We start from the raw sequence: 25818 nt of genomic DNA, 5'->3' as shown, positions 1-25818 counted from the left end.
CTACCTATCTACTGGGAGGCAGGTGCTGTGGCTACCTATCTACTGGGAGGCATGTGCTGTGGCTACCTATCTACTTGGGGGCATGTGCTGTGGCTACCTATCTACTGGGAGGCATATGCTGCAGATACCTATCTACTGGGAGGCATGTGCTGTGGCTACCTATCTACTGGGAGGCATGTGCTGTGACTACCTATCTACTGGGAGGCATATGCTGTAGATACCTATCTACTGGGAGGCATGTGCTGTGGCTACCTATCTACTGGGAGGCATGTGCTGTGACTACCTATCTACTGGGAGGCATGTGCTGTGGATACCTATCTACTGGGAGGCATGTGCTGTGGATACCTATCTACTGGGAGGCATGTGCTGTGGATACCTATCTACTGGAAGGCATGGGGTGTGGATACCTATCTACTGGGAGGCATGGGGTGTGGATACCTATCTATTGGGAGGCATGGTGAGTGGATACCTATCTACTGGGGTACATGTGCAGTGGCTACCTATCTACTAAGGGGCAAGTGCTGTGGATACCTATCTACTGGGAGGCATGTGCATATTGTACGGCTCTTACGGAATAACATTTTTAAATATGTGGCGTTCACGGCTCTCTCAGCCAAATAGGTTCCTGACCCCTGCTATAGGAGGTCACCAGGAGGATTAAAAGGATGAAACTGAACAGACTCCTTGCATACCCCTGTATTATCTGATTCTCATGTCTTTGAGTGCTCCCTTTTGTCTTTTAATCTTCTGTTTACACATTACTGCTGTATCAGACTACATAGGTCATTGCTTGTAGTCTGTAGTCATGGAGACACATAGGGCTGCCGTGAAGCTGTATACAGATACTAAAAATCTACCTGCTTAGTAATCTGTATTTGTAAAATCAGGGCAATACTGATCCACTGAGTATGGTAGGCTTATGTTTCGGCACAAAAAATGAGTTCCAATGGGCCGTCAATATTTGAAACCGATTTCTACCTATCACGTGCCCAAAGACCCTTTTCTAGAGGAACATAAGCTGTAATAGAAATTTTGGTTTAGAGAAAGGGAGGTTGCACTGTGACTGCATCTTTGACATTTTCAAGAGTTGACAAAATTTTTTTCCTAAGGCTGTGCATATCCATGAAATCCGAGGTTGTACCCTTGTCCCTTGTCCTTGTGCACATTTGGTGCAGATTTGTTGTGATACACACAGGAAATAATTCAATGCAACTTAATGGGGTTTCAGAGACTCCTTTCACATGTATGGCATACATATTCCAGATGGTTTGCCCCATAAATTACATATAGGGGGTCATTTACTAAGGGCCCAAATCGCGTATTTCTGGCGGGTTACGCAATTTTTTAATTTTGCGCCGATTTTCCCTGTATTGCCCCGGGATTTTGGCGCACACGATCGGATTGTGGTGCATCGGCGCCGGCATGCACGCGACGGAAATCGGGGGACGTGGCCATACGAAAACCCGACGGATTCGGAAAAACCACCGCATTTTTTTTTTAAAAAAGTGTTGCTGGACACGCGCTTACCTGCACTTGGCCCGGCTTGGTGAAGTACAGTGCAATCCGAGGAACTTCAGCGCAGCAGCGACACCTGGTGGACGTCGGAGGAACTGCCTTAGTGAATCCCGGCAGAACCCGAATACTCCGCAGAGAACGTGCCGTTGGATTGCGAATGGACCGGGTAAGTAAATCTGCCGCATGATATTATTCCTCACATGCAAACATAAGATAACTTATTTTGAATTGGGACTTCAAGTTAAATAGGGCCTTTCATCACCTCGCACACATGGAAATGAATATGAACATAATGTAGGGGCTGCTACACAGATTCAGTGGAACTTTGAATTTTCTTTGTGTCCCCCACAGTTTCTGAGATTTCAGTCCAAGGCTTATGTTCTGGCACAAAAGTGAGCTCCAATGGGCCATCAATATTTGAAGCCGATTTTTACCTATCAAGTGCCCAAAGACCCTTTACTAGAGGAACATAAGCTGCAAGTGACCCTTGCTCCTAAAGGAAATTTGCTATCAAAATCAAACATCATACACAGGGGGGAAACTTACTTATAATCTTCTTATGTTTATAATCCATGGTCTCGATCCTTCTAAAATCAACTTTTAAAATTATGCTAATGAAACAGAAGGGCAGAGTCCCTCCGGGCTGGAGCTTCACAGACTGTTGCTCTGCCCCCCTCCCCTGCTCTCCATGCACTTTTGCCAACCCTCTGCCTGATGTAATCTCATTACAGCAGAGGAAGTTTCAGCACACAGTGGGAGGGGGGAAGTGCTTCTGCACAGTGTAACAATTGTGAAGCTACATCACGTTGGGTTCTGGTAACACCCCCAACCCTTTAAGCTCATTAGCATAATTTAAAAAATGTATTTTAGAAGGAAGGAGGCCATGGATTAAAAATATAAGAAGATGACCACAGTCACGGTGCCTGGATCTATGAGTAAGTGTCCCTGGTGCAGCCGATACACTGTATCATGCTGGGCTCTGCAGTCAGGAGACAGAATTGAGAGCTTAATATCTTGCAAATGGATCACTTCTACTTAGAGCCCCGGGAAGATGGCAAGTGATGCTTCTTATCTTGTATCCTTGCCCTATATTTTCCATTCTTGTTGATGGCTCCTCCATTCAGCCGGTCAGTGAAGCGTGCAGCTTATGAGAATCCTGTAGCATCAAATCATTCACCAGAACGTGACAATTCTTTCACGGTAACAAACACAGGCTTGACGTATTCCATCCTTGTCCAGGGTTTTCTTGTCTAGATGAGAGTTGATTTCTCGCCCACACAACGCTCTCACCCCATCAAACGCCATTGAGCACCACTTCTAAAAAGAGCTTTTCTATAGGTAGGTGACATAAGCTCAATCACACATATCATGACTCCCAGAGATCTTTTTAAGCCTCGTCACGTGAAAGAATACAAGGACGCGCTCCTCCGCTGTCAGAGAACGAAAGAACGAAAAAGCAATCGGGCAGGTGAAAAAACCCATGTTGTAATATTTGGCTTCAGCCCAGTGTAACAGCTTTCATCTTCCTGCAGCCAAGAGACATCTGGGGTCGCATTAACCATGAATTTATCAGCATAAAAATGACAGACCATTAGCACCAGTTTTATTTAGTGTAATGAAATATGGAAGGGACAAAAACAAGTCTAAATCTTTGCTAAACACAATATAAATCAATGTATCTATCAGAGCTCATACAGGGTGTTATATCACTCGGATATGGTCCAAAGAGATTACGTCCGAAACCAGAACTAATGACTGAGGGATTAAAAAGGGTTCCCAGCGTCTATATATTGATGCGGATAGGAGATCTTATCAATATGACATCATTGGAGGTCCGACACTTGGGATTCCCACCAATCAATTGCTTATGGCTGCATAGAGATGAACTAAGTTTTCAGAATAACTATCTGCTATGTAAGAACCAGGCAGATGTGTACTTTATCCACTTCTAAAAGTCCGACTTAGTCAAAATGTTGGGAATTCAGTTCTACTGGAGCCAATAAAGATCTATTTTTAAATCCCTCTTGGACCCTATCTTCTTCTTTTCGGATTTTGTCTATATCATGGATAGTTTATCAATGTTTAGAAGGTCCAAACAACCTCTTTGAAGAACAGTAAAGTTTAGTTAAAGGGGAGTTTCACAGGATATGTCATAAATACATGAAAGATAAAAGATAGGGATCTGAACATATCTTCAAAAAATCCTGCTATGGGGTTGAAGGGAGAGCTGGTAACACATGTGCGGCCATCCCTTATTCAGATCTATTAGAAGTGCCAAAAATACCCAATTTGTTGGGCTATTTTATGTACTCCTATAGATTTGAATGGAGACTGGAGATGCCTCCGTGGCTAACTCTTCTTTTGGCTGGGATGTCGGAAGTGGGTCAAAGAATCCCTGTCTTCTACACAGGAGTGATTTCTTGAGGTGGGACCTGGACTTATTTGACCCCCGTCCTGTGCCTATGCATTCCTTATTTTGGTCTATGGAGGTCTATTTACTTGGGTATTTTCAGCCCTCCTACAGACCTGAGTGGGAAGTGTACGTGAATGGATGGCCCACTCTTTATTTAGCTGGGTTCCTAGGGTGCAGTTCCAAGGGCGGGACCTGCATCCATCATGTATTTTTGAGATCTACTCTGGATATGTCATTAATGTTAAACATGAAAGCCAAAATTGGGGGTTACCAGGGCTACACCTTCTATTTACACCTTTCCTAACGGCTTTACACCATGTGAAAAGAACCAAAAATGGATGGTCCCACAGTGGACATTGGTCATTTGCCCCAATGCATCCTGCTACTCCATTTCCTTGACACTCACATTAATAGTCCTGTACTCTCTTACTAGTGGAGAACACCTCTAGTGTGCACTCTTTCTGACCACAGATGGAACACAGAGACTTACCTGAGGAGCTCAGCGCCTCCAGCTCCATAAGATGCTACCTGCAGATTGGATTGCATTGCCAGTATGCCATATTAGCTTTGATACCAGTCACATTAATCAATACCAGATAAGTGTAACAGCATATTACAAAGATGCATAATGACCCATTGGATAATACAATCCCACGGCATAGAGACATATACACACAAAATAGGTTATGTATGTGATTGTTAACGCACCTTGGGGGTGAAACTAATTTCCCAGCCATCAATTGAAAATAGAGGTGGTTCCCACTGCACCTCCACAGAGGTCTGAGTCACGTTTTTAAATTGTAATCCCCTGGGTGGAGAAATATCTGAAAAAGAAACGAGATAAAGCATAGAATAGGGCAGTACATAACAGTCAATAAGACATCTATATAATAAAGGACAGGGAGATAGTTACAGTAGATGACCTGGAAAAGACCAGATGACAGCTGTGGGGAATTATTACTGTGCTATAAGTGTCTAAAAGTTAGACGAACTGTATTAGACTGCTCCAAATGATCAACGAGTCTCTTACAGAATGATAAATGTTGGTGCATGTACATTATGGGGCAGATTTACTTACCCGGTCCGTTCGCGATCCAGCGGCGCGTTCTCTGCGGTGGATTTGGGTCCGGCCGGGATTCATCAAGGTAGTTCCTCCGACGTCCACCAGGTGGCGCTGCTGCGCTGAAAAGCATCTGAACGCACTGGAGTTCACCGGGCCGGACCAAGTGAAGGTAAGCGCGTCCCAAGCGACACTTTTATTGTTTTAAATGCAGCGGTTTTCCGAATCCGTCGGGTTTTCGCTCGGCCATGCCCCCCCATTTGCGTCGCGTGCATGCCGGCGCCGATGCGCCACAATCCGATCGTGTGCGCCAAAATCCTGGGGCAATACAGGGAAAATCGGCGCAAATCGGAAATATTCGGGTAACATGTCGGGAAAACGCGAATCGGGCCCAACTAATACTTAGTGACATTAAAAATAAATTGTTAAAGTGAGCAGAAACAGACCTTTGGGTCACCGGTTTGTGAGAGGGGAGACAAGAATTTAAGACTCAAAAATGTAAAAAAAGCTAATTTGGTATTGCTCTCATCTTGGGATGATGATCAGATGCTTGGGATGTTGAAACGGTAAGTATTATAGTAGTATCAGTGGGGGTGAGTGTTCAGGTTTGTTTCCCGAACCAGGTATAAACTTTTAGGTTCGGGTTCGGTTGCTGCCCCCCCATGAATGGGTCCAATCATCCAAAAATACAATGAACAGTTTTGAGTCAAACTTTATAAGTAACATTACATTTCACATTATCACTCTAGCGCTTTCATATCCCATATAAAGTATAAAATAAAAAATAAAATTCTAAATATATAAATATATATATGTATAAATGAGAAGGTTTCTAGTTTTACATTTTTTCACTCATTTTATAACTCAACACTTCAAGGTGGAGCTTTTCATTATCTCAGATCATAGGAGCAGCAGGATTTTCAAGGGTATTCAAAGGATGCGGGAAGATCAAAAGGTATGACACATCCCATTCACTAATATCGATAACATAAAGTAAGGTAGCAAACATCAAATATATCAAGTTGTACTAAACACTGTTTGTGTAACCACTTAGAAGAAATTTGGATGTGAATGGTAAAGTAAAGATATCCTAGAAATGGGGCTTCATTAATAATGTAAGACAGAGATTCCAAGCATCATAAATGACTTTGATGCTGTGAGTATAAATCTTTGCGTGTTCAGTCCGCGAAATTCATTGACATATTTTATGAACCAAATATGGACCTTGAAACCAGTTTTAAATATGTTTTCCGAAGGAAAAAACAGAAACAGCTGGAACCTATGCCAAGACCTTCACCAATGTCAACTACATTGACAAATTTTCTGAGTATACTAGACTTTTTTTTACAAATTCCTGGAAAACTTTGTGGGGGTCATGGCAAGTGTGCTCCTTCCAGTTCTGTGATACTTCTGTTCTTGTGCCCTGTGGTGGGACACAGGTTAGGTTATTGGACCTGCTTCAGCCATTGACTGGCCTCCTCAGACTTTATGATATCACTATGACCACAGGACGTTCCTTCCCTTTTTGTCCCCAGATCTAAAGAGGTCACTTTTTGGCTAAAGCTGGTCCTGCGAACCTCTGGAACTTCCAGCTGGGTTCAACGTAGAATACCAGCTGTGCCTGAGCCACCTTCCAACCAGGGCAAGGATAGCACACTTGAGGGTTTCTTTATACCCCTGACCTGGCACCCACAGAGTTTTCCAAAATTCCTGGAAAGTCTCTGGGTTGTAGTTTCCCAGAAGTTTCACTGATTTATAGAGGTTGCCAATATTAGGCCCTTTTCACACTAGAATCATGATTCATATGACAGACATAGCCCACCAATACACTATTAATGATCCTTTTAGGCTTTGTTAATGCCATAACAACTTTGACAGAGATTCTGAGGGATCCTATCTACTCCTAATGGGTCAGTCAAGCTTCTGGTTATTTTTTACTGCAAGAGGATTGATACTCACGTGTGGACATGGTGATGCTGGCTGGCTCGCTGGTGATGTCACTGATGACTGAGCAGACGCTGATATTATATGTTGTTCCTGGCTCCAGTTCTCTGATGGTCACAGCACTCCAATCTCCAGGTACCCTCTGCTGTAGCCTCTGTTGGGTTCCCCACTCTCCAGGTACTGCTGGCTGGTATGAGATGACGTATTCGGTCACAGCTGAGGTTCCTTCCCATACCAAGTCTATCCAGTGGTCTCCCACAGATGTCACACTGAAATCCACTGGTGGGGCAACTAAGAGGAGGTAAATATGGATAATTATCAAAAATTTCTAAAGGTACCGAAATCAGATTATATAATAGTGCTGATTTAGTGTAAGTAATTTTTCTATGATTTATTCAGAAGAGATGGATTGAGGACCATTAACCTATTAACAAGCAAGTATAAAAAATACATTAACATCACTGATTTACAATTCTTTAATGACAGTACCTTCAATGATGAAACCATTAACACCAATGGATACATTAAGTTCTTTAATGTATGAATATATTCAAAATCTGATTTACTTAAAGGGTACCTGATCAATTTTGTATTTACCTTTTTTAAATTTTACTAAGGTATGACCCTAAAAGTTCTTACATACATTGGCTTGCTACTGGTCACGGTATTTCCTTTAGGCATCACCTGACTTGATGGTTGGGTTTGGATTTGGCCGCCTGACCCAGACATATTGCCATATTCCCCCCCTGTTCTGCGAATCATAATGGCCAATATGGCAATTTATCTAGGTCAGGAGGCCTAACCCAAACTAAACCAGTAGGTCCTCCCTAATCATGGCTAGTTGATAGGAGTGTCAATTTGTTTGTATTGGCTGTTTTGTCAACAACACAGCAATATGTTTGGGCAGGCGGCCAACCCAAACCCGACCATCATGTGCACTCATCTCTAGTCTCCATCTGTAGTCCCTGTGGTGAGCCAGGGCACCCACCAAACTACATATAGAGCTGTGTTCTTCTGGCTTCAACCAAAGTCTTTATCAGTCGGTTGATCGGATAGGCTGGCGTTCTTGGTCTTGTACCACCATTGATCAACAAGGGTTCGGTTATCAGTAGCATAGGGGGCTACTATCCCCTTTAAATTGTGCTTTCTGTTCTCTATGTATGACCCTGACCAATTATTTGAGATTCTTATGACCAGTGATCACTACACAGGAGAATATTGTGATGTCTGTGATTCCCTAAAAGCCTTACGTACATTGGCATACTACTAGTCAAGGTGTCTCCTTTAGGGATGACCTGACCCAGTGGTTGTGTTTGGGTTTGGCCGCCTGACCTGGACATATTGCAATACTTGCCCTGCAAATTATAATGGACAATATGGCAATACGTCTGGGTTAGGATTCCTAACCCAAACTCAACCAGTGGGTCCGTCATAATCATGACTAGTAGATACTGGTGTCAATTTGCCTATATTAGGCAGTTTGGTCTACAATTTGGCAATATGTCTGGGTCAGGCAGCAAACCCCAAGCCGACCATCAGGTGCGCTCTAGTCTCCCTCTGTGGTGAGCCAGGGCACCGACTAAACTACATACAGAGCTGTGTTCTTCTGGCTTCAACCATAGTCTTGTCCTTGTCAGTCAGTTGATAGATCTGATGGGCTGGTGTTCTTGGCCTTGCACGCTATCAGTTACCAGTGGCATAGGGGGCTACTAGCCCCTTTAAATTGTGGCTCCTGTTCTCTATGAATGACCCTGACCAGTTATTTGAGATTCTTATGACCAGTGATCAGTACACAGGAGGATATTGTGATGTCCGTGTCATTCGGACAGACGTTCCGTGCTCTTATAGATCCACCTGCTTGGGCTAATGTCACCGTGCTGTTGATGCTGGGAACATAACATCCATATCTGCATTGTTGGTTTGGAGACCGGAGGACACAAGTTGAAAACCCCTGATCGTTCTGACAAGTGAAAGCTTCAACCTTTCCTTTTATGCCATCTCTGACTGAAGAATGAAGCACTGCGTGAAAACCGAGGCAAAGTGTTTCCATTCTTTGATGATCAGAGAGAAGGATAGAAATGACTGCTTCTGTCAATTTTCTCAAAGATTGCTTTAAAATCCCAGTACCAAAGTCTTTTAGCTGTAAAACTCAGGCAAAATACCGTGGACAATTGCCGAGCTTTCTAGTTCTATCCGCACTCTCCACCGGGAGCCCCCACTTTTTCTTGCCCTGCTTTGCGAATGTGAATCCCATGACTAATTTTAAGGAAATGTGTCACTCAGATTTCTAAGCCTATTTACTTTCAAACATAGACATTTGTACCAGGAAATTCCATATTGATGTTATTTTGCATAAAATACAATTTTCGTATTTGACCGTCTGCTGCCAATTTTTTAAATTGAATGTCTAGTCAGAACACAAAAATGAGAGTAAGTCCATACATCCAGGGGATGATAACCCTATGTATTTTCCTCATTTTACACCTTGACTGTAATTTAACCTGGCAGTTTTTGGGTAAAGTGGTGATCTGTGTTCTGATACATTGGGGCTCTTTTACTAAGGGTCCGCGGACCAGACTATTATCGGAATATCCAATGATTTCCGATTTGAGACACATTTAGAAGGGTTTTCTGGAGCAGGCGATCGGATTTTAGCGCTATGGCACCAGCTTGTATTCGACAGAAATCGGAGGGCGCGGGATGTAACATTTAAATTTGTGTCGCAAGCCAAGCACTTACATGCACCGGGAAGAAGAAGGTGAACTCTGGCTGACCTGAGCGGGGAAGCGACAAAAGCAGGAAATGGGGAGCACAATTTTCTTGAATGGCGGCAGATGTGCATTCCGGCGGACATTCCAAAATGGGGATTGCGCAGGACCGGGTAAGTAAATGTGCCTCATTGTCTACAGTAAGTCCTGAAGGAGTTGGCCACTCCCTTAAATAAGTTGTCCATGTGCCTTTACTGCCTTAATAATCCCTAAATGTTTGCTGCTACCTACTTTTGTGCTATCTGGAGACTCACCATGATTCTTTATTTACGTGTGTGAGCTCTGATGAATAGGAGAAGCTGCAGCAGGAGATTATGACTCATCCTTCTCCGTCCACCCTCTTATCTTCCTGTCTCTGTCAGTGAGGCCGGACAGTAAACAGAAAGACACAGTGGGGACGCTATAAAGACAGGCTGGAGCAGTGATGGAGAAGAAGTTGTCTACATATATGCAGAGGGCGGCATAGTGAGAACCGGGAAAGAATGAAGCTTTCAAAGGGGGGAAACAATTATATACTGTATACATGCATAGACATGTCTAATGGAACAGATTGAAAAGTGGCCAACCCCTTTGGCTCATATAATTGGTTTCTGTGTATAAACACGTCTATCACTGGTTCACTAGTCAGTGTTTAGAGAACTGATTCTTATTGCAGCAAAACATATAATGTGATTGCAACATATATAATGAAACATATAAGCTCGAGAACTCCATGTGTTATTTTTTATAGATACATTATCTAATGAATACATAAATTCATAAATAGCATAAAAATAAATAAAGAGAAAAAAAGGAAATACAGAAATACAATCCAAGGATTGATCCTAATTAAAGGGAGCCTACCACCACGATTCTACCTATAAAGGTAGACCGGGTGGTAGGTGGATGAATGGGACATGAGGATAGCGCTTTTTTGGGCTAATCCTCACTTCCCGGCTATCTTTTAGAAAACTTTAATCCTGGGATATGTAATTTTTTTAAGCGGCTACTGGGGCGTGGAGTAGCCGGACATGAGGCTACACGTCATGGCTACTCCACGCCCCAGTAGCCTCTTTTCTCCGCCTACCAATTAATCTTCGGCGCGCAGCTCCTCGTATCTGCGCGCCCTCGTCCGAGTCCCCCGGAATCTGCGGCATTCTGCGCATGCGCAGAACGCCGGGGACTCAGACGAGGGCGAAGATTAAATGGTAGGTAGAGACTCTAATGTATTTGTCTTGCTGCTTAGTTGTGCAGTGGGGCTTCCCACTTCTCTTTCTCCTCTGGTTAGAGCCTGTTTGTGCTCTCCTCTGTAGGGAGTAGTACACACCGTTCTAGGAATCCTTCAGTTTTTTGGCAATTTTTCGCATTGAAATAGCCTTTATTTCTACTAGCAAGAATAGACTGTTGAGTTTCACATGAAAGTTTTTTTCTGGCCATTGTGAGAGTTTCATAGAACAAACAAAATGTGATGCTCCAGATTCTCAGCCAGTTCAAATGAAGGTCAGTTTTATAGATTCACCAATCAGCCAAACTGCTAGCATACATGAACAAAGGCTAACATCCATTAGCCCTCATGCACAGTTAGGAAACACAATGGGGGTCATTTACTAAGGGCCCGAATCGCTATGTTTCGTCGGGTTTCCCGGAAATTACCGATTTGCGCCGAATTTGTGGCATATCGGCGCAGGCATGCACGCAATGGAAATCGGGGAAGGGGGGAGGGGGCGTGGCCTTTGGAAAACCCGACGGATTTGGAAAAACAGCAGAATTTTAAAAAATGTGTCGCTTGCCTGCACCCAAGATAGGACGGTGAACTCCGACGGACTTCAGCGCAGCAGCGACACCTGGTGGACATCGGGCGCACTAACTTAGTGAATTGCCGGAAGACCCGAATCCTCGACGGAGAACAGGACGCTGGATCGCAAATGGACAGGGTAAGTAAATCTGCCCCAATGTACCATTAACATACTGGAGCGGTGGTCGTTGGAAATGGGTCTATATACACCTATGTAGATATTGCATAACCATACGCTTGCTAGTCATTAACCACATTAACAATTGTATAAAGTGTATTTATGATATAATGTTAGCTTGATTGAAAGAAATGTGCTTTTCTTTCAAAAATAAGGAAGTTTATAAGTGACCCCCAACTTATATTATTATTATATTTGCTTTGAAGAATATGTTCAATTTTTGGAGTCTGTCGATGGATCCTGCCGGTGAATTATGAATAGAGAAATAATAGTGCATTTTCCTCTGTATGAAGCATGTCATTTAATTAAACAGAAGTGGTAGTCAAATTATGGTCTGAGTCAGTGCTATAGCAATTTCATCAAAAGTCATACAATTCTGGATGAAATGACATTTTTAAGGGAAACAGGTATTCAGAATTTACTTAGATGTAATTTTAGGTTGCATAAAAAATAATTGAGCATGGAAATTGCAGAACAGCAACCAATTAAGGCTAAGTCAATCTTTACATGGTTCCCATACAGGCCAAGAACAAACACTAGAAAATATAAAATAAATAATAAAATAAAATAATAAGTAATAAAATATTATTATAAAATAAATAATAAAGTAAAATAATCTTTGTGATCCAATATGCCAAATTTGCTGTGATTCGGTAAGCAGGTCAGAATGCCTCCTAGAGGAAACATACACTACAATATCTATAGTTTAAAGTAAGATGAAGAATCTTGTGAAGACCACACCAGTTTGTTTTTTGACTAATGCATAGTATTCAGGGACAACAATGGGGGCAAACTTTAATGCCATGCATAGGACTAGAGTGTCTTAAAGGATATCTAGCATCACATGTACTGTCCCAAATTTACTTGTCTGTCAAGGAAAGATCTCGCTTTTATGAGGTCCTGGGACATCGCATTGCTCTAAAAAAGACTTTTTAAAGATATTCAAATGAGCCAGAGGCGTTCAGGGATGTGACCCAAACACCTTTTAGCTCCGCCTTCTACTAATATATGCACGCCCCCTCTGTGTTAATGGCACCTGTCCCCGCCCACCGATCATGACATCAGTGGATCTGTGGGGGAGGACAGGAGCCATGAAAAACCCCCCAATGGAATGAGCAAGTAAGTTTGGGATATCTACCATCAATAAATCTGATGGTAGATATCTTTTAATCCTTTGAAAGATAATACAATATAATGTTTATTTTATTTTGTATCTTTTGCTATTACTTGTCTTTGGTAGAATTTACCAAAAGGATTATAGTATTCACTGGCAACCAGGGCTGCATTGTAGGAATGGCTCCCATGGCGTGCCCCCCAGGGCCTCCACCACTTTGGAGACAGGAGGGGCCCCCACCAGAACTATAGGTTCAGAATAATCCTGCTAAACCTGAAGCAGTCACAAACCCGCAGCTGATTTTTTCCCTAATACAGCAGAACAGAGCAGGTGATTACAGTACGGTCTGTTCTGCTGTTTGTAGAAGGAGGAAGAAGTTGAAGCTTAAAGAACATAGGCCAGATACCTTTATGGGGTTTAAAGGGTGAAAACCAGGTCCACTTCTGCTGCACTACAGTAGGAAGAGGGTGGGGGGGAGTGCTGAGGGAGGAGGGTGAGATGTTCTCCTGCACAGTGTAACAGCCTGTAAAGTTACAGCACAGAGGGGCTCTGGTAACACCCTCAGAGACTTTTTGGCTCATTAACATAATTATAAAAGTTCATTTAAGAAGGAAGGAGTCCATGGATAACAAAGATAAGATTACCACAACCACATTGCCTGGATCTATGAGTAAGTGCCCCTGGTTTATAATGATGGAGAAGTTGAAATTCCTTCACTTATGACTATTTCCAGAGTGACCCAAAAATATATTCAAGAAAATAACTTTAGAGCTATGTGATCCTTTACAAGACACAAATTAGTTTACTGAACAAAGAAAAAACAGCAAACTAATGTGTTCATTCAGCAAACCTTTCCTGTCCCCTGGCCACCTCCTTGTATTATGATGGACTGCGGACTGACAGCGCGGTCACTACTCAGGGCATCTGTCCGGCTTGTGTCCTGCAGCTGTACATAATCAACTTCTATTTCATGACCTCATAAAACCCAAAATGTTGCTGAATCATAAAATATACAGAAATGAATGAAGAGAATCCAAAAGTGACGAGTTGGATAATGAACTTTCGACTTAACAGCCTGCACATCTGCCAATTGCAAAAAAATGACCTTTACTTTAATGCTCGATAGGAGGATCATTCACTAAAAAAAACTATACTATACAAATCAACCAAATATACTCGAGTATAAGCCGACCCAGTAAAAAACTGGGTCCCTTGAAGTATATAGCCTGCCAGCCCCCTGGAGTATATAGCCTGCCAGCCCCCTGGAGTATATAGCCTGCCAGCCCCCTAAAGTAAATAGCTTGCCAGACCCCTCGAGTATATAGCCTGCCAGCCCGCTCGAGTATATAGCCTGCCTGCCCCCTCGAGTATATAGCCAGCCAGCCCCCTCAAGTATATAGCCTGCCAGCCCCCTTGAATATATTGCCTGCCTGCCCCTCGAGTATATAGCCTGCCTGCCTCCCCCTCAAATATATAGCCTGCCTGCCTGCCCCCTCGGGTAAATAGCTTGCCTGCCTGCCCCTACGTATTTAGCCTACCTACCTGCCCCCTTGAGTATATAGCCTGCCAGCCCCTGCTTGTAGGGAAAACAAGAAAAGTGAACTCACCTTCCGACGCTCCCCGGCATCCATTGCGACTACGACATCCGGTCCGTCGCAGTCTTCGTGACATCAGTCGCAAGCTGACATCATAGTGTGTGGCGATGCCGGCACATGTTTTTTTCCTTGACTCAAGTATAAGCCGAGTTAGGGTTTTTCAGCACATTTTTTGTGCTGAAAAACTCGGCTTATACTCAAAGAATATACGGTATTCAGAGATTTACTGTACTGTCATGGGAACAAGGATTATCAATAAATGTTCATTACAGACACCTTACAGCTGATCAGTGCAGCCTGGGACTAGAGTAACATCCAGAGAACTTCACCAGAGGTCACAGGGGGCAGAGAGGTCCTTCTGTATATATATATATATATATATATATACTGTATACCCTAATAGGTCTAAGTATGTCTGAAACCTGATGTATACCATTATCCATACCAGACTTACCAGACTTCGTTGATCTTAGGAGTTTCATATTGGGGTACTGGCCTCGTTCCAAGCATGGAAGGCACCAGATGTGCCTATTGGCAGGAACAGTTACACCATTATCACAATCCATGATATTGTTTTGGGTTCCTTGGGGAATGGAGATGATTCTCCATGACCAGTTCAAAAACCAACCAGTTTGGAGAAGTGATAAAGAAGGGGATGGCAAACCATACGCTCCAAATTGTATCAGCGTCTACAGGATGCCAATACAGTTCAAAGCTATGGCAGAACATAAAGCAATAGACTTCCTAGTCTATTGAATTGCTACCTGGATGAAAATTGTGCATTGGAGACTCTTCATTCTTAATTGTCCTTGCCGTAGAAACGCCTATGGGTTCACCTGTGCGTCAACATTGTTGCCTATAGTAATGGAGGGTAAGACGAGTACCGTTGTACAACAAAATAAGGGACGGAGCCAGGAACGATGTTACAGCAGCTGATGGACCCTATTACAGTGTTAGCATGACCATTGTACACTTGGTAGGAAACATTTAAGGGAACCTGTCAGCAGAAATTACCTAAAAACTACTACCAGTATGTTGTCAAAAAGACTAATTAATACCTTTGAGATCATGTGTCTTTTTTAATGATCCAGTGTGGAGGCATCATCCAGAGAAATCAATTTTAAAGTGAGAAATTGGTTGTGCAAAGTCATGGAGGCCGAGAGGTCAGCACTGAAGTAAAACTCTCCTCACCTCAGATCATCATTCACCAAGTTTCGAGAGACGGTGGGGCAGATTTACTTACCTGGACCCATTGCGATCCCGTGGTGCGTTGTCCGACGAGGATTCGGGTCTGGCACAATTCACTAAGATCGGGCGCCCGAGTTCCTGCAGGTGTCGCTTCTGCGCCGAGGTCTGCCAGAGTTCACCTTCTTCTTCCTGGTGCATGTGAGTGCTGATCTTGCGACACGATTCCTTTTTTAAATTCCACAGTGTGTCCGAATCCGTCAGGTTTTCCGACGGCCACGCCCCCAGATTTCTGTCGCTTGCAAGACGGCGCCGATGAGCCCCAATCCGATCATGTGCGCCAAAATCCCGGGGCAATTTGGCGTAAAACGGAAATAATCACGAAACCCGACGGAAGTGTGGCGTTCGGACCCTTAGTAAATGTGCCCCATTTACTGATGCAGAACCATCAATTACAGTGAAGGGAGTATTCTGTGGCCGGGGGAGCTTGACTTCAGTGCTAAACTCTCTATCTCTGTGACTTTATACAACCATTTTACATCTTACTTCAAAGTTTATTTTCTGGATGATGCCACAACACCAGACCATCAAAGAAACATGATATGGAAGGTGTTAACATGTGTCACAACATACTGGTAGTGGTTTATTAGGTCAATTTCTTCTGACAGGTTCCCTTTAAGTAGAAAAATATGGAATTACAACATTATAAAGGTTTAATAATGAGACAATATGGATGTGGAGGGAGGGCTTTCACGTGGGACATTCTCAAATCCCTTCTTTGGGCACCTTGGGAGCTGTTTAAATATCAGTAGTCCCTTTTGGAAACCCAGCATCTGTTTTACCAAGATAGCAAAGAAACGTCTGCAGCAAACACAATTTTTACTCTCTTTAAATTAAGTTTTTTTTTTTGTTTAAGCCTCGGAAGAGTCACATTGTCTCTGATAAATATAGACGCCTACTCCACGTGAGCGACATATCAGATTCAAAAGCCTCTGCCTTAATTCCAATTATGTGCGCGGAACAAGCGCAACTTCAGAAAACCTGCGACTTATGGACATATTTCCATGGCTACAGCTTTCATCTTTACTTTTCTTTACATTTTTAGTCCCTAAGCGTAAAAAGCAGACTGTTTATGCAATAATTATTTCCTACAATTAGTTGAAATGCACTTATTTGCAATGCAAATTAAAAATGTATTAGGAGTCAATTTCACCAAAAAGTACATTTACTTAAATGATTTCCTTGAAATGAACTAGACAAAAGCTCAAGTTTTTTCCTTAAGATGAAAAATGACATGTAAAACAGAGACAGCGGGGGATGGGGGGGGGGGGGGGGTTGGAGGGTGATCTTTTGAAACTATTGAATTTTACAAGTTAGTCTTAAAGGGAACCTGTCACCAGGATTGTCATTTTTAGCTGCTGACAGGTTCCAGTCGCCTATGCTATGCTAATATTAAAAATACCTTTGTCAGCATTCAGAATCATTTAAGCACTTATTATAAGTTTAAAGGAAACCTTCCATGAGCAATCTACTATCAGAGGTAGATCTGATGGTGGATTCTTACTGTCTGCCTCACCCCTATCTGTAATTTAATAATTCTGGAACCTAACCTAGCTTGTAAAAATCTTTATTTTAGTAATATGTAAATTACATGCAGAGACTACTGGAACGTGTACTAGCCTGGCCGGGCACTCAGAGCTAAGTTTATTCCACGCCCCAGTAGCTTCTGCAGTTAATTTGCATATTACTAAAATTACAGTTTAGGGCAGAGGCAGACAGGAGGAATCTACCATCAGATCTACTTCTTTAACCTTAAATCCCTTAATATTCACCTTGTATGGAGAGGGCTCAGCCAGTGAGCTTTCTCCTTTACAGGGGGAGCCGATGTGTGACATACAGATACTGTAAGGGGTTAATTCACATGATCTGACTTCTGGCCAGTAGCACGCCGGTGAGTCCCTGGGGAGATGGCAGCAGCAGCCTGTGTCAGTCTTCTCTCCTCCAAACTCTTCCAGCTCCCCCACCCATCCCAATTTTTTGCATTGAGCAGGAAGGGGAGGAAGGGAGATGATGTGGAGGAGAGGAAGAATGCATGAAGAGACACAGGCACACACGGGCTGCAGCTGCCCCCTCTCCCAGGACTTACCACATGTTGCTGGCAGGGAGCCAGGTAATGATAAGTTTATATAAACTTATATAAACTACTGAAATGATTCAAAATGCATCATAGTATAGTCAATTGTTGCCTGGGGTGCTCTGGGGAGTGACATTTACAGCACACAGAACAGCCCCTTTCCCCCAAGTAAAAGCAGTAGGACACTTCTGGTTAGATATGCTAGCTGAGGGGAGGTGCTGGGGAGCAGTTTAAATTCAGAGATCAAAGAACAAAGCAGTGTGAGGAGACTCCCCCAGTGCTTCAAGTCCAGGTACAATCCTGCAATATAAATGCCTTTTTTTACTACTAAACAACAACACGGAAATGTATGGCAAAACAGATCTATAGGACCATAGGACCAATAACTAATACTGTGTGCAGCTTTATATGGTCAATACAGACCCCCATTAATCAATTTACTACTCATAGGCCGACATTTACTAATACTTTAGAAAAGCCCCAAATTTATCAGTGACTGATGACGGATGATAAATTTGATGCATATTTAGATTGGTTCACTCTGACACCTTTTAATTGGTAAACTTTGGGTCTGACTTTTAGGAAAACTTTTTGGCACAATTTAACTAATGTTGGAGTAACCTTCTCTACTATAAAGCCTCATCTATTATTTTGGAAATTTTCTGTTAAGCCAAATGCCAAAAAATTTGTTCCTACAACTTGATGTGCAAAACTTGGTTTGGACTTACAATAAAAAAAAAATATAAGTAGAGAAATTCAAGAAAAGAGGAAAAGCCCCAATCGTGGGGTAAATGAGAAATATGTTCTTACTTTCAATGTGAAATCTATTAAGCCACATTTTTTGAAGTGCGGATTCCTAATAAACATAAGTTATTGAGCTCTCCCATTCTGTTCAGTGGTTTCTCACTTTCTGTACATCTGTTTCTGGGAAAGTTGGCTGACACCCAGTATGTCTACCATTACAGCTCCCACAGGGGTTGTCTCCTAAATTGCAAATGTGACTAGTTACGCAGCCATCCATGCTGATTTATAACTCAATAACTAGGCTGATGAGAAGTCTGGGACGACCCCTGTGGTAGCTGTACTGAAAACCATATCAGTTACAACCTCATTTACAGGAACGGGTTCAAAGCAGAAATTTAGATCAATTCTCCTTCAATTGGGGCATAAGTTAAGGGGGTTGGCCCCTAAACCTCATGTTTTTGTAATGTGTGTAATTGTGGGGGGCAACATAATAGGTAATTCAGTAACACAGCTTATACACGAGTCTATAAAAAAAAAACCTCTGTACTCACCTATCCAGCCCCCCCCCCCTTCTTCTTGCTTCCGGTCCTCCAGGAGTTGCAGGGGCTGCAGGCAATATACTGGGGGCAGGGGCTGCTGGCAATATACTGGGGGCAGGGGCTGCAGGCAATATACTGGGGGCAGGGGCTGCTGGCAATATACTGGGGGCAGGGGCTGCTGACAATATACTGGGGGCAGGGGCTGCTGGCAATATACTGGGGGCAACTGGTGCTGACAATATACTGGGGGCAGGGGCTGCTGGCAATATACTGGGGGCAGGGGCTGCTGACAATATACTGGGGGCAGGGGCTGCTGGCAATATACTGGGGGCAGGGGCTGCTGGCAATATACTGGGGGCAGGGGCTGCTGGCAATATACTGGGGGCAACTGGTGCTGGCAATATACTTGGGAAAAGGGCTGTTGGCTATATACTGGACAGCATGGGCTGGCTGGCTATATACTGGGGCAGGGACTGCTGGCTATATACTGGGGGGAGGTGCTGTTGGCTATATACTGGGGGCAGGGGCTTCTGGCTATATACTGGGGGCAGGGGCTACTGGCTATATACTGGGGGCAGGGGCTACTGGCTATATACTGGGGGCAGGGGCTGCTGACAATATACTGGGGGCAGGGGCTACTGGCTATATACTGGGGGCAGGGGCTGCTGACAATATACTGGGGGCAGGGGCTGCTGACAATATACTGGGGGCAGGGGCTGCTGGCAATATACTGGGGGCAGGGGCTGCTGGCAATATACTGGGGGCAGGGGCTGCTGGCAATATACTGGGAGCAGGGGCTGCTGGCAATACACTGGGGGCAGGGGCTGCTGACAATATACTGGGGACAGGGGCTGCTGGCAATATACTGGGGGCAACTGGTGCTGGCAATATACTTGGGAAAAGGGCTGTTGGCTATATACTGGACAGCATGGGCTGGCTGGCTATATACTGGGGAAGGGACTGCTGGCTATATACTGGGGGGAGGTGCTGTTGGCTATATACTGGGGGCAGGGGCTTCTGGCTATATACTGGGGGCAGGGGCTACTGGCTATATACTGGGGGCAGGGGCTGCTGACAATATACTGGGGGCAGGGGCTACTGGCTATATACTGGGGGCAGGGGCTGCTGACAATATACTGGGGGCAGGGGCTGCTGACAACATACTGGGGGCAGGGGCTGCTGGCAATATACTGGGGGCAGGGGCTGCTGGCAATATACTGGGGGCAGGGGCTGCTGGCAATATACTGGGGGCAGGGGCTGCTGACAATATACTGGGGGCAGGGGCTGCTGACAATATACTGGGGGCAGGGGCTGCTGGCAATATACTGGGGGCAGGGGCTGCTGACAATATACTGGGGACAGGGGCTGCTGGCAATATACTGGGGGCAACTGGTGCTGGCAATATACTTGGGAAAAGGGCTGTTGGCTATATACTGGACAGCATGGGCTGGCTGGCTATATACTGGGGCAGGGACTGCTGGCTATGTACTGGGGGGAGGTGCTGTTGGCTATATACTGGGGGCAGGGGCTTCTGGCTATATACTGGGGGCAGGGGCTACTGGCTATATACTGGGGGGAGGGGCTGCTGACAATATACTGGGGGCAGGGGCTACTGGCTATATACTGGGGGCAGGGGCTGCTGACAATATACTGGGGGCAGGGGCTGCTGGCAATATACTGGGGGCAGGGGCTGCTGGCAATATACTGGGGGCAGGGGCTGCTGGCAATATACTGGGGGCAGGGGCTGCTGACAATATACTGGGGGCAGGGGCTGCTGACAATATACTGGGGGCAGGGGCTGCTGGCTATATACTGGGGGCAACTGGTGCTGGCAATATACTTGGGAAAAGGGCTGCTGGCTATATACTGGACAGCATGGGCTGGCTGGTTATATACTGGGGGCAGGGACTGCTGGCTATATACTGGGGGAGGTGCTGTTGGCTATAAACTGGGGGCAGGGGCTTCTGGCCATATACTGGGGGCAGGGGCTGCTGACAATATACTGGGGGCAGGGGCGGCTGGTAATATACTGGGGGTAGGGGCTGAGGGCAATATAGTTGGGGAAAGGCCTGCTGGCTATATACTGGTGGCAGGGGCTGCTGGCTATATACTGAGGGCATGTGCTGCTGGCTATATATTGGGTAGCATGGGCTGGCTGGGTATATATTGGGGGCAGGGGCTCCTGGCAATATACTAGGAGCAGTGGCTGCTGGCTATATACTGGGGCAGCGGCTGCTGGCAATATACTGGGGGCTAGCTGTCTATATACTGGGGAAGTATAGGCTGGCTATATACTAGGGGGCAAGGGACTAGCTATATACTGGGGGTGAAGGGGACTGTCTGTCTATATACTTGGAGCAGGGGCTGGCTGGCTATATACTGCGGGCCATGGGCTGGCTATATACTGCAGGTGATGTGCTGGCTAGCTATATGCTTGAGGGAATGGGCTGGCTATATACTAGGGGTTGAAGGTGACTGGCTGGCTATATACTGGGGGCTTGCTGGCTATATACTGGGGACTTACTGGCTATATACCAGTGGCAGGCTGGGACCAATGTTTTTCCCACCCTAGGCTTATACGCGAGTCAATAGATTTTGCAGTTATTTGTATTAAAATTGAGTACCTCAGCTTATATTGGGTCGACCTATACTCAAGTATATACAGTACATCTGTTAAAAGTTCTTTATGCTTTCTTGATATGTAAAGTGAAACGCAAAGGGCTTGACTTGTATATCAAGAAAGCAGACCAGAGCAGATCTATTAATAGATGTATATTGATAAATTACCTAAAATACTGCCCCCGCACTTACACACTCCATACAAAAAACATGAGGTGTAGTGGCCAACCCCTTGAAGCTAAGTATCCTTCTCCCAGCCTCAAACATTAAGGGGTTGTCTGTCTTCCATCAATGGCAGTATGTGTGGCAGTTCCTGAACAAACATTTTAACTTTACTACATTCTCTGAGGACCCTCCTAGCACCCAAAATCCAGTGATCATTCCCTACATCCCCAAATCCATGTCATCGAATGATAATCTGAAAACAGGTCACAGCAAGAGCTTAAAAACTGTAATGAAAATAGCAACTTAGTTTCATCCGTTTCATGGTAATGGATACATTTTGAAGCATGAAGAATTACATGAACTTAGAAATTGGTCACATGATACATTATAGCCCTTACATAAATCAACTCTTTTAGAAATGGATGAAAATCCGACGGATTCGGAAAAACCGCCGCAAATAAAAAAAAAAAAATGTGTCGCGAAAATTGGACTTACCTTCACTAGGAATAGGCCGGCGAATTTCAGGGCATTCCAGTGGACTTCAGCGCCACCTGGTGGACGGCGGAGGAACTGCCTTAATAAATCCCTGCCGGACCCGTATCCACCGCACAGAACGCGCCGCTGGATTGCGAATTGACCGGGTAAGTAAATCTGCCCCATTCTCTACAGTCCCAATTAAAGGACTTAAGCTGTCATGGGCCCTGTGATGTATAAGTATTATAGACCCTACAAGTATTGAAATCACTTCCTATATATGGTACTAGAATCAGCTTCTTGGGGAATGGAGGATTTGTCCCTTCGGTTTGCTTTCAATCTGTCGTTTCAGGACCTTTGGAGGACCTTCAAAGGTCCTGAAATGACTCTTATATACATGTGCATTGAGAGCAGGAACAGATGTATAAGGATTTCATGGGCAAAGGTCCTTCTAAGTATAAAATTTAATGGGTGGTTTGAGTGACCATGGGCACCTTTAGAAGGCTTGGGCCCCGAGCTACCATTTATTAGTCTCCAAACCCCTTTAAATCTTACACCATACCCATTTAAATCAATGGCCAAAACTTCCAGATCTACAGAGACTCTATTAATAGGATTTCCTTGTAGGTTAAACTCTATATTACTAGATAACAATTACTATAACAATTTTAGAAGGATGACTCACTGGGGCTCATTTACTAAGGGTGCGCGGACCGCACAAACGTCGGAAATTCCAACAATTACCATTTTGTGCCCCATTTAAAAGGGGATTGTGGCGCACGCATTAGCACCGGCTTTCATGCGACAGAAATCGGGGTACGGGCCGTCAGACTATCCAATGGATTCAGGCTGAGCGCAGGATTTAACATTTAAATTGTGTTGCAAGATCAAGCACTTACATGCGCTAGGAAGAAGAAGGTGAACTCCGGCGGACCTGAGCGGGGAAGCGACACATGCAGGATATCGGGCACACGATCTTGGTGAATCGCGCCGGTGTTCATCTTCATTGGACCGTCCGGATCAGGGATCCGGGTATGTGCCCCAATGACTTTTATTAACCAGTGAGTCACCCAAAATGTATTCCAATTATTCTATTTAACCTAATCCACAGTGTCACATGTGCCAGGGATCGGAAGAGAAACGCAGCCTGTGAAATAAGCTCCTTGTTATCAAGGAAATAAATAATAGATCGGTTGCCTCAGGTCTTATCAACACATTAGGATTGTATACAGTAATGTATGTACATCTTATAGATTATGCATGAATCAAATTAGCAGAGATTATGCAGAAATCTCACATGTCCAAGGAGTAAAACAAACAAACTCTGAGGGGTTCTGTTCAGTTCCACTCCTCCAGGTAGCAGGATTACTGAACTCATTCACAAGTTATCACTGTGCAAAACTGTAATTTTATCAAAGATTTTGTACTTGCTTTGGAATTTTTATGGACGACACAATAAAGTTGGACTCTGGATACTCGTTGAATGTCACCCCTCTTTTGCAATCCATTTGCATCTGGGTTTAGATTTGGAATTTCAGTGTTGATCTAAATTTGGAATTCAGATGGATCAGGTTTTGCAGAAATGATCTTTGAACAACTCCATGGGGCACATTTACTAAAAGCACTAAAAGTGTACTTTCCATGTATAATGCTCGGTGCGACAGATTAATTTAGATCGTGTGGCTGAAATCATGAATCTGGCGCTTCCCTGCACCTTTTTTGTGGTGCACCTTAATATAGGACCTGCGACAGACTTTGCATGTTAAATACAGCACACCGTGCGACTGAGCGCCGAAACGTCTCCTAATTTGTGCCCATGATGCCTAATGCAGCTGCGCCACAAAAGGGTCGCGTGCGACACAATAGCGGCGCAGACACTTCTTAAATATCTGTGCAAACAGTTTCCGATAAAATTAGAACGTGCAAAGCCTGACAGAAAACTGGCGCCTTAGTAAAAGTGCCCGTATCTGTCCACTCTTAAAGGCTTGATTTATATAATACAACCCTTTAATTGCTATCATGTTTAAAGGGAACCTACACCAGCCCCTCAGTTAGAGATTGAAATGTTCCTTCTAGAATTCCTTTTTTATGTGAAATCCCACCCATTTACCTATAACAAAACTCCTAGTTAGGTGAAAATGAGCAGAGAAAAGTAATGTTTGCCTGAGATAAGTCACTATTAGAGGGCGCAGAGGAACGCTATTAAAAGCAATTAAAAATAAGAATCATATCTCTAAGATTGCATCAGGCTTGTGCTTCAGCGAGCTACAGAACCGGAAATACAGACAGAAAAAAAAAAGGAGGGCATTGAATTTCTATCTGCAGCTCACATTTCCATCTATGTCTGTATCTTCAGTTGTGTACCTCACAAAACCACGGGCCTGATGCAATCTGAAAGATGAGAATCTAAATGTGATGGAACCTAGTACAAAATCTGTAGAGGACAACCGCCCAAAATTGCGAAGGTTATTGGGTCATCTTACATGGCAGAAAGGCCCTGGTCTCCCTTTATCAACAAGGGTCGAGGGTTTGGGGTTAGCTTTACAGTTACACCCCAGAGTAAAAGTAATGTAAGTCATAGAGGGAGAAGATTAAAAAGGAAAAGTATTTACCACATACCTACAGGAAAGGTGATGAATGTGCTACATGATGGATAGAGATCTAACAGGTGGCTACATGGATTACAAGAATGGGGTCCCATAACCTCTTCCTCAATGGAGCAGCGCTAATTCAGTCAAGATCAACCGTCGTAATTGATGTACACATAGCATTAGTTGTAATGTCTTATAGGTAAAAGTCTAATGTCTTTGCATGCAAGAATCCTGTTAAGTAAAACTCCAAATTGTTCATCCTCCATAATCACAAGCTGAAATAGCAGAACACGTCCAATGTGTCATCCCTTTAACCTGTCAGTATCTGTAATAAGTTGCACATTACAAATACTTAGTACAGCACTCGGCACCTCCATTCACCTTGATACCTCTCCTACAAAGTGTAAACCAATGTAATCAAACATCCAGGGACGTGTCCATTACCCCCAGGCCTGGAGAAAACCTCAAGATCAACCGTCGTAACTAAGTGCCCGGCGGCTAAATCTAAACTCATATTTAACTCATGTTAGGAAAGACGTTGAGCGGAAAATCATTTGAAAGTATCTCCTGTTGTGCCAAGTGCATTTTCCTACCAGCTTCCTACACATTCTCCCCCCTCACATACATATGGATTAACTGTGTAGTTGCTGAAAAATGAATATCATGCTATATAAGGCTTCTTGTAGGTCATGCTTGATGTCAAGGGAGCTGCCTTACAAGGTAGCTAAAAGAAGTGTGGTTTTCCTTATCCTGTCCTGAAAAACGTATTTGCATATTTTCCCAGGATCCCGTTGTTGGAGCGTCCATGGTTATAAATCTCCACGCACCTACACAGCGGCCTTAGTTGACAGTCTCCGTAAAGAGAACTCTTACTTCCCGACCCTAGTCATAAGCCTTTCACTCAGCCAAACCAGTTCCCTACACTGTACTGAAGAGATGCAACCAGGTCGAAACATTGCACATCGCTGTCTACTGTTGGAAATCTGTTCCTTCTGGAATAGATATA

General features: G+C 44.0%; 1 protein-coding gene across 2 annotated transcripts in view; it reads right to left on the bottom strand.

Moving 5' to 3' along the window:
- TNR (tenascin R) overlaps positions 1 to 25818 on the bottom strand; it is a 334017-nt gene that overhangs the window by 95856 nt on the left and 212343 nt on the right. For both annotated transcript variants that reach the window (XM_072128599.1, XM_072128600.1), the window contains exons 4-5: positions 6948 to 7223; positions 4637 to 4752 (exon numbers count right to left, since the gene is read on the bottom strand). In XM_072128599.1, the coding sequence (XP_071984700.1) occupies positions 4637 to 4752; positions 6948 to 7223 (392 nt within the window). The remainder of the gene's footprint in view (positions 1 to 4636; positions 4753 to 6947; positions 7224 to 25818) is intronic.

This window comes from Engystomops pustulosus, chromosome 10 (assembly GCF_040894005.1).
Source record: "Engystomops pustulosus chromosome 10, aEngPut4.maternal, whole genome shotgun sequence".
NCBI classification, from domain to species: Eukaryota; Metazoa; Chordata; class Amphibia; order Anura; family Leptodactylidae; genus Engystomops; species Engystomops pustulosus.
The sequence above is the reverse complement of the archived record's forward strand: the minus strand, read 5'-3'. Positions and strand labels throughout refer to the sequence as shown.